General features: G+C 37.8%; 1 protein-coding gene across 3 annotated transcripts in view; it reads left to right on the top strand.

Moving 5' to 3' along the window:
* UNC79 (unc-79 subunit of NALCN channel complex) overlaps positions 1–10,614 on the top strand; it is a 240,162-nt gene that overhangs the window by 134,001 nt on the left and 95,547 nt on the right. For all 3 annotated transcript variants that reach the window (XM_027767091.1, XM_027767090.1, XM_014582903.2), the window contains 2 exons: positions 1–201; positions 781–960. In XM_027767091.1, coding sequence (XP_027622892.1) covers positions 1–201; positions 781–960 — 381 coding nt within the window. The remainder of the gene's footprint in view (positions 202–780; positions 961–10,614) is intronic.

The following is a 10,614-nucleotide window of genomic DNA, read 5'->3' as shown; positions in this document are numbered from 1 at the left end:
GCCTATGTCTTTGTCTTGTTTTTCAATTTGATACTGTGGTTAAAGACCGACCCACAATATTGAGCAAACTTTTACTCTTGCATTTTCTTAAGCAAGATATTCCTGCTTTGAGCTGGGAGTTTTTTGTCAATAGATTTGAGACACTTTCTTTGGAAGCTCAGCTTCATTTGGATTGTAACAAAGAATTTCCTTTTCCTACAAGTAAGTAAAAACACGAACGTTGTGGTAAACATTCACAGGTCCAGTTATGCTTGCCAGACAGGCAGAAGACACTTGGCATGTAGTTTCATTTCCCATATGGAGGCTGCCTTGACTTCCTGTACTCCATTCATCAACTGTTTATTGCATACTAATCCATAAATTTAAGTATCTTCTCGAGGACATATAATAACCATTTGTGTCTGTGCATATCACTTAATCATTGTATTTCCAATGTTTGAGAGCAAGTGTAATCTAGTTATACCTTGCAAACTCATAATTGCATGCTTAATTTGTTACCTGCAGCTCTAAATACATAGAGAAAAGATTTTCACTACTCAACTATCCAGTAATAACAAAGATGGATAATTTAATCTTATGGTCTAAACTGAAAACACGATAGGTAGTAGTTGTGACAGCCAAGTGTCATAGTTTTTTAACACTCATCATAGAGAGACATGGATGACTCAAGGATCCGTGAGAGTTTAATTTTGAAACTATATACAGATGGATTGTTGCAAACGAATTGTTTTGCCTTGCCGGTAAAGGAAAATGATGACCTCTTTACTTCTTTTTGCAAAGCCATCACTGCTGTGAGGACCAATGTTGCCAACCTCAGCGATGCAGCGTTGTGGAAAATCAAAAGGGCACGCTTTGCAAGAAACCGCCAGAAGAGCGTGCGGTCCCTGAGGGACAGTGTGAAAGGGCCTGCAGAATCTAAGAGAGCACTCTCCCTCCCTGAGACCCTGACCTCCAAAATCCGTTGAGTATTTTTTCCCTCTTCTCACCGAATCTGTTTAATGTCTTCCTGAGGCCGACTTGTCTTGTTGAATGTTCACAGACAGTAATGTGTTTAGCCACCTGGGCTTGTTCAACAAGTTTGGCTTTCACATTCCTTAGAGAATCATTCCAGGGGTGTAAATACCTGGGCGGCTTTTTCCAGTTTGTGGGTAGAGCAGATCTCTGATCCAGCAGTAGACTTTTGAAATGTAGAAGACAGCAAACCCATTGACACTTGGCATGAAATGTAGAAGCGTTTGCTACTAGGACCTAGAACAAGGTGTGCACCACCAGCCTTGTAAGCTAAGAGCTTTTGGAGTGAGAATTAGATAACAGACCCCTGTTGGCTAAGAAGGTAGAGTTGAGGTCTGAAATGGATTTTCTTTACATGCATGATGGAAACGGCTGCTTGAGCCCTCAGACAAACCAGTATCAGTGGTTGCTTTTGCAAAAGAAAAATCAGGCTGGGGAGAAGTTGATTTTCTGCCCAATTTCACCAGATAATTTATACATAATAACAAGCTTCATTGCCAATTATAAAGGTCTTTATTTATAAAGAAAATAGAATTTTCCTAAAATTGCCAAATGACTAGATAAACTGTAATGATCAGCAAGGGCTCATGAATGTCAAATCATTAAAAAAATTCATAACAAAATCACCAGATTAATGAATGACTATATTTAAATATATTAACATGTAGTGTATTAAAGGACTTAGTCTTTAAATAACCACTATGAAACTAATAAAATAACATCCTAAAACATATTTCTTATCCTCTCAGAAGCTGAAAGTTTGCTTTTTCATTGGCATTTATTAGAAGACAGCTTTATATAACCATTTATAATCATAAATATGATTTTATTTTATTTATTCCTTTTTTCCCCTATTTTATGACAAGCTATGGAAATGTGGCATTTTGAACTTTGGAAGAATCAATGAAAGCTCTTTAAGTAATCAATACTCAGTTTGTCAGGGAGCAAAAAGAATCACAGGTGGCCATTTAAGAATAATCTCTAGTCACACTGGGCCCCAGGTGGAACTGTCTCAGGTCCTAGGAATCAATACTTACGTTAAACCAATTATAATTTTTATGAGTTTTCTAGCCCTTTTATAGCCTAACTGATCAGTTTGGGATATAAAGTTGATGTATTGTTATTTCTTGTTAATCGATTCACATGACAGTTTTGAAGATTACAAATGGAAAGATGTTCCTGAGATTCAAAAATCCCCACAAAACTTGTGTTACATAAACATCTTTATGTGATATAAATTACAAATAAGAAACTAAACTTGGCCCTGTTACCCAATACAGTTAGCACTGAGTATATTTTCTAGGCTCCAGTTGTCTGTAATGCTTATTTAAATAGAGTTGTTGTTGATTTTTAAGCTATGAGGTTGACCAGGCATGAGCAGTCTGCTCCAGCTCTCGGTGGGACTCCTGAACAGACGCCAGGTGGGTACTTCTGACGTTGAAGGGCCGTGTGCAAGTGTCTATGAAGGTGGACAAGGTAAAGAATGCAGTCTCTCACTGGACCACAGTGATATGCTTAGGATTTGCAAACTTAAAAGGGTCTTGCCCTAGCCGTTTAAGTGTTTTTGGCCCTGATGTGGCACTTCTTCCATCCTAATATTAGCTGTTGACTTTTGATCCTGTTTACTTTTGGTCCAGTAAGAAGAATATTATCCAAGTATGCACCTTTCCATAGAGAGCCAATGTGACTAGAACTACACATAGTACTTTTATTCGTATTTATATTTGCACATAGAAATATTCTATTCATATATATCTGCTGTAGGAAAAAAAACATTTCATTAATATTCACAAGGTCATACATTTAAACAACCGTCATCCACTCATCCTCTTAGCCATTCCTGATTCTTTGAAACTCCACATGCATTTCTGTTTCCCAGAGAAAAGAGGACTTTCAGTGCTTGGAGGATCATAGGATTATATTCAACGGTAACTTTCATTTGGTGTTCCAATTTATCATGGTGTACAGTTTATCGCCACGTATCCTAAGGACTGAAGGGACATTGGCAGTGAGAATATGACTGAATGTCATCCATACAAGTGGTGCCATGACCCATTGGGAAGGCTGTGAAAGTTCTGGATATCTGCTTAAATTTGTTAAAAACAAACTTGGTATCTTCCACACATACATCATGCTATACCTTTTGCTTTCCACCTAAGAATAATTTTAAGATAAACTTTTCAGAATGGTACCAATACTTTCAGAAGGATAATGTCAAGGACAGAGACTTTCAAGACTGTGTGTATTAGAAGTTATGGAAAGGACTCCTGAGGGGCCAGCAGGTGGCATGGTGGTTCAGGTGCTAGACTCCCATATGGCTGATTATAGTTTGAGTCTAGGACTTAGTGGCTTGAAATTTTGCTGGATGGATATGCATGCATGCCCCAAATCCTGAGAGGAGAAGGGATTGTGGCCTGGCCACCTCCACTGGGGGATGATTTCTCACTTTCCCTCTCTTGCTTTCTCTCTGTCACTCTTTGGTGAGGGCACATGCCCTATGGTAAACCTGGAAATAAAAAAAAAAAGGACTATTGAAAGAGGGGAGTCAGAAGTAGGAGAGGAAAAGAGGTAAAGCTCCAAACAGCTTAAATACAAATGACAGATGTTGGCTAAAGTATACTTTATCTTTTAAAATTGATGAGGAAAGAGAACAGCAAATGCTTGGTGGAGTTTTTCTACCCCGTTTTATAAATTTTTTGTGTTTCTACTATGTGGTGATTTTACAAATAATAAAAATAAGAACTGCTGATCTTAAATTTTATTAAAAATGTGAAGTCCGTCCAGTTTCCCTTCAGTTAGGTTGCTTGAGATTACTCTTATACAGTTTTATAAATTATCTTATATTTTACTTCAGCTTGTTCTTTTTTCTTAAGGCTTAATTGAAAAACTAATCTTTAATTATTACAATCCATTTAACAATCCAACTGAAGGAATTCCCTTACATCCCTGCGGGAAAGCACACACGTATGTTTCCTGAAGTCAAGAAAAGTCTTCAGGCATCTAATTACCGCACCTGAAGTGACCAGAGAGGAAAGGGACAGATAATAGCATTGTTAAATTGAATATGAAGTGGAAACTTCTGGATAGATCATTTATATAAGACCACCATGGGCAAAACTTGTTGAGATTTGGAAACAGCTATCCCACCTTGTAAGGCTGTTTCAAAAACTAGTGTTTCAAATAATTTTTGCTTTATTTTTACTGAACACTGAAAGTTTTAACTTGGAAACAAAGACATGCCAGGATAACAATAAGACTGCAGGATGGTTTAAGATAGCAATTAAATGGAAACCAAAGAACTTGCTGCTTAATGAGCATACTTTTGTTGGTCTGAGTAATGAGCTCCTCTTTATGTACCTCTTACTCACTGGGCCTGAAATAAAGCAGATGCCTTGTCATTATGCAGCAAAACTTAATTTTATTACTGTTTAGGCTGAACTTTTTGTCAGTGGGCCTATGATTTATGACTCTCTGATTTTAGCCTTTACATACTACCCACAACAAATAGAATAGAAAATTCTGTCTTCTGCGGAAGATTTCCTGTGCAAGGCTCGTAAAGAGCTGCATTCTTCTAAGACTTTCGTGGGTCAAATCCAAGACCTTTGTGCCTATAAATAAAATTCACAGAATGTGATTGCTGAATGATAGGAGCTATGCTAACATTCTGAATTTACAGAAGAAAAAAAAAACTGAGGTTCTCACAAAGGAACAAGTGTCACAGACTTGGTGATGAACATGGGTCTCAAGCCCACAGGTCTTGAGCTCTCACACCATGCGTGGTAAATGCCAGTAGGAACTTAGCACCTTCATTTCATCTTAATTGAGGAAATACATGAGGTGCCTTCAACAAGGTCATGGAAGATGCATATTATGAAACAGCTCTGCATGGGTTTCAAAATCTTTTGCACCAGAATAAACCCATACTTTAATTTCATTTTACCATTAACTATTTTTTTTTTAAGTTTTTGCCATAGGGCTTGTGCACTCTCTGGAGAGAGACAGAGACAGTGAGAGGGAAAGTAAGACTGCTGTGCTACAATTCCTTCTCCTCCATTCTCCTCCTGGGATTTGGGGCAAGCATGCATATGTGCCCAGTGTGGTTTTCAAGCTATGGGTTCTGGGACTTGATAGATGGTTGGCCATATGTGAGTCCAACACCTCAACCACCTTGCCCCCTGCTGGCCCCCACCATTAACTCTTTGAAGTACCCTCATATAGTCTTTTAAGCTGCCCATGTGAAATTTGTATTAATAGATATAGTATTTTCATTGATGCTATGAAAACCAGGATTTCTTTGTCTTTGGATATTTAGAAAATCTGCTGAAGATTAAGAGAATATAATGCAGCAGTTGTAACGACACAGTACTGAACGAATAGTATCAATTCCATGTGACTGTAGGGTTGTCGTTAATTACATCCTGTTCGGCATCTACTGAAATGAATAAATGATAGTAATTTATAATAACACTTCGTGTGTATATAATACCTCTAAAGAGGGTTCTTATAAAATAATTATCTAATTTGCCCTCACAAAAACTCTAAATGCTTATGAAGCTTTTCCCCCCATTTTAGATACAGACAGGAAAAAAAAAGATATACTGAGGGATTAGATTGTTTTGCTTAATATACTTGCTTAATGGGGCCAGCAGGTGGCATGGTGGTTTAGGTGCTGGATGTCCACATGGCCGACCACGGTTCTAGTCCCAGACCTGGTGGCTTGAAAATCATGCTGGACACGTGTTCATGTGTGTCCAACATCCTGAGAAGAGAATGGAGGAAAAACTATTGCAGAATGGCCATTCCTCCTGGGGATAATTTCTCACTTCCCCTCTCTCTGTCCCTCTTTGGTGAGTATACACACCCTAGGGCCAAAACCTAAAAACAAAACTTGCTTAAGGTCACATTTGATTAACTAGTTGGGAACAGAACTGATAACCTGTATCCAGAAGGCTTGGCTTTCTTTCTTTCTACTAACACTATCTTTTGATGAATTTGTCTTAGGGTGCTTTTTGTCCTGTGGGACACGAGGATCCTAGTCTGGTTATGGAGTTGACCTGGGCCTGTTGCAGCATGGCTTAAGCCCATGGGTTTTCCAGGTCAAAGGACCTTCCCAATTAGGACCCCTATTGGTCCAGAACTATTTCGGTCTTTCATGGGACGTGTGTCTCCCAGTTCTACTCCAATCTGTAGAGAAACTTGGAGCTCTCTTGTCCTGCGTTTGTATCCACCTGAGGAGGTGCCCAGTGCTAGGGAGTGTTGGCAAACTTCTCTCATATTGGTCCTTCCTGGTCCCGCCTTAGTGTCCCAGCCAAGAATTCCAACGGACTTTTCTTTGGGCTTGCTCTTTCCTTCTGCAGATGGTTTATAATTTACTTCCTTACTTTTAAAATGCTGTTGATCATTAATATCCAGTAAATCAAGAGAATAATTTTTGTTTTTGTTTTTAAATGGGAATACTCTTGTCTGAAATTATAGTTGTAGGAAATGACAGTTTTTACTCAATGAACATTTATTGCACAGTTTCTGTATTAGGAAATAGGGAAATTACCAAGATGCACCAGAAATGTTTGTACTTTCATTTTGTCCTGAAAGGGAGGTAAAGTATGAATATCAGCAAGCTCTTCTCTAGCATGGAAGTGACAGTCCTTAGGATGGTTCACATGAAATGCATTGGGAGGAGAGTTTTCTACCAGCAGGAGCATTAGAGAAGGTCTTGTAGACAGGTTGCTTTCAGCCAGGGGTCCTGCATAGGATGTAAGCACATGGTGATAGGTCGTGAGCTAGGAAGGAGCAAAGGCCGGATGGGGAGCACATGAGGCTGTGAAGTTTGCTACTGACTCCAGCTTTCCAGCCCTTCTGTGGCTGTGTGCACTCACAACAGAGCTGCTATGAGCACAGCTCTGAGTTGAGGTAATGAGCTACTGAGATCAGTGAGGCAGTATAATTAGAACCGACAGAATGCAACCTCGTTTACGGGGTTTGGGCACTGACTTCTCTAGTCCAAATGCAGAGTATCCTCATGGAAGGGATTCTTTCTTCTTTACCTAAACATCACTTTTTGGCTTGACAGAGGAAGGTTAGCGAGTCAATTTACACAGAAGAATGTTCCCATTTCCCTCCTGTCTTTGAACCTCATCAGTTTTCTTTTACATAGAATATAAAATCTGAAATATTTATTTGAATTCAGTACACATTAACAGACATTTGTAAAGAATAAGCATTTACAATGTGGCAGACACTGTGTCTTATTCTCTGAAGGATTAAAAAAAATGAATAAGACATAGAACCTGCCTTTTAGGAGGCTCTGTTCTTGTAGGGGAATAAAGCAAATGAATAAATAAAAACCTTGCCTTGCATAATAGTTATTTGCCAGTTGTTTAGGAAAGACTGAAGGAAATTTCCATCCATTCTTCTCTTTCTTTTCTTAATTTTCATTCTTTCCTTGTCTTTGGCAAGTCATAGAGATTAGGGGTTACATCCGATTGCTGAAAGGTGGCTAGGCATATGTAAAATAAGAGGCTTTTGGGGAACAGATTCGTAATATAAAATTGGAAGATGACTTTGCAAGGTGAAGAGAGCACCATGAACAAAGTCACAAAAGTGAGAAAGTATTAGCTCTGTTCTGAGATCCTGGAGTAGCCTCGTTTATAAGAATGGTGAACGATTTGGGTGGAAGAACAGGGAGAAGTCTGGAAAAGCAGAACCTGATCCTGCCTGGTTTCAAATAATCTGAATAAATAACACTGTATTAAACTTTGGAAATTCAATCAGTTATGCAACTCTATGGACAGGTTGTGACGAACTCAGTCTATGTACAAGTTATGGCAGAAATAACTCTGCCTCTATCAATATAAATATGCTTACATTTTTCTTTACAGAAATGATATAAACAAACCTCTTAACATGTTAAATCTCTATGGCTAAGACAAGTGTAGGAATTTCATAGACTATAATTTAATACTAAGTGTTTTAATGGCCTTAGAAAAAATAGTTTTAAAATGGAAATTTTTACTTTTTATGGGCAACTAAAATAGTAGTGTTATCTTTATCAATAAAGAACATTGTAGCTTGTCTACAGCTCATTTTTTTTTCTTAGGGATTTGATTAAGATAACTTTCTTTATAAAGAATACCCCAATTACAAGCTTGCTCTATTTTAAAGAAAGATAATATACAAAGTACGGACTTGCAAAGGCCACCTCTGGAGGGATAAATTATTGGAATAAAAAGAGATTTATTTTCATTTTGTGTGAAAGGCTCCATTATCTACTTTTTTTCTGGTAGAACTCATTATTCATTATTTGGGGAAACAAAGTTAAGGGCAACAAACTTAGAACGAAGCATTAAAGATCTATGAAGATGAATCTACAGTGAAAGTAGGGCATGTATAAAAACATCCTTAATCACTAGGAAGATATTATTTGATAGGGAATCTTAAGGTTATACACTTTTTAAAAAGATGTCCACTTACAGTGGGAAAAAGTTTTTGGATGGTTTGTTTTCTAGACTTGAATAGGAATAGAATGAGATAGGGATGGTGTCCTCATTGGGCTTTGAGCGGAGCTCTCTTTCTTCTGTATTGAGGTCCCTAGATTTTCAGGGTTGTGTAGGTGTAGCCTTTTGAACACATTCCAGTTTCACTTTTTAAGTCTGGAACTTTGGAGTCAAGCCAATCTAGACTTGGAGGTGACTGAGCAGAAGTGAGAGATGCATGTTTTATTAAAATTTGCACTCCAGTGCTAGAAGGAATCAAGGAATGAAGCTGTATTGTAACATCTATCACTTGCTTCTTCAATAACATTGAACCCCGTAAGGAACCTAGATTCCCACACTTATCATGTTCTTACCCAAACATGCCCAAAGCAATAATATCCTATTAGGTGTAAAGTAATACCCTGGAGGGGTAAAAAACCAAGTAAATACTTTTTAATGCCAAAAAAAAAAAAATTCTCTAAACCTTTTCTATTTTGTTGTACCAGAGTGATATAGGTATTTCTTTTGATCAAGTCCTAAATTAAAAACATTTCATTTAAATATAATATACAGTGATGCTTCACATATCTGGCTCTTTTTAAAATAGGGTGTCCTACATAATTGAGTTTTTTCTGATTCATGCCCCTAAAATGGTAGTAGTAACCATTTATTGGTCACTCTTTGAATGTGAATCACTGTAATTAAAACAAAAAAGCCTTTATGTTTTATTTGAGCAATTTTGGGTAAAAAATTTTCTAAAGTACATTGCATGTATTCATTGCTTCATGAGCAGACTCTATGAGGCAGAAAGTGTTAATGTCCCGGAGTCATATTGAAATGTGTCATATGGTTTCTCCTGTAGTAGAGGCTCTTAGACTAAGTTGGCTCTGCCAACTTCGTTGTCAACCATTCCTTCTCAATACATCATTTTTTAATAAATAAGTGTTCTTCTGGTCATCTGGGGGAAATTAGACAGCCAAGTTTATTACCTTTTATTGCATATCATAACTAGTAAATGCTGAATTTGACATTACCTTCATTCTGCTGTCCCAGAAAAAAGGGCTTAGGCATGACACAGCTGCTTTCTGCAGTCCCCAGAAACATTACTTAAATCTTGGATCTTCTGACTGTCCTAGAAGGTTGGGATTTTGCCAAGTGTGCGCCAAATGAGGAGTTAATATATATTAATATTGCAAAGGGATAATTCACTTTGTAAGCTAAGTAACGTGATTGAATGTATAAAAGAACATGAAAAATATATATATAAATGTTAAATATATTATAAGTTAGTACCCAGCTCTTTGTTGCATCCTTTATGCCATAATTATAATGGATGTAACCAAGGTATGATTTTCAATGATTTGTAACCAAAGCTTGTCATCATTTAGTAGAACTTCTCATGATAAATGCTGGTGTACTCATCTAATCCACCAGATAGAAACTTGTTTTTAGCTTAGAAATTCTGATGTTCATTAAGTAAAGGACAACAATGCCGAGCATTTTGCATAAGCCCTAAACATAAATGTAGAAGAGCAAATATCACTTTTCCTCCCCCAGAAGTCCTAAACCAAATCACAAGGAGCAATGGAACAGGGGAGACAGGGTGTAATTTCTGACTTGGAAAAATAGCAGAGAAGGGACTAGCAGTTGGCGTAATGGCAATGTCACTGACCATGGTTCGAGTCCCAGACCCGGTGGCTTAAACTCACGCCGGGCGTATGTGCGTGTGTGCCCAAGATTCTGAGAGGAGAATGTAAGAGAAGGGATTGCGGCATGTCCATCCCCCCTGGGGGGTGATTTCTCGCTTTCTGTCTCTCTGTCTCACTCTGTCTTTCTGGTGAGCTCACACGCCCTATAGCAAAAAGAAAAATAGCAGAGAAGATCAATGTCAGGGAGAGTATGATTATTTATTAGGTTAAGAGGAAGTCAAGGGCTATGCTATTTTGCTATTTTTTCTTTCCATGTGAACTTAGTTCACCTTCATGTGGTGTTTTTCTGTTTTTGAAAGTTCATGCTTCTCTCTCTCTGTCTGTGTCTCCCTACCCCTCCCTTTTATGTTTCTCATTACATATAACCGGGTTTATAATTTGCTATTTATAAGTTCAAGTATCTTGGTCAAAGAGTATATGTC

Source organism: Tupaia chinensis, unplaced genomic scaffold (genome assembly GCF_000334495.1).
Source record: "Tupaia chinensis unplaced genomic scaffold, TupChi_1.0 Scaffold143913_1, whole genome shotgun sequence".
Classification (NCBI taxonomy): domain Eukaryota; kingdom Metazoa; phylum Chordata; class Mammalia; order Scandentia; family Tupaiidae; genus Tupaia; species Tupaia belangeri.
This window is presented reverse-complemented; position numbering and strand designations above follow the sequence as displayed.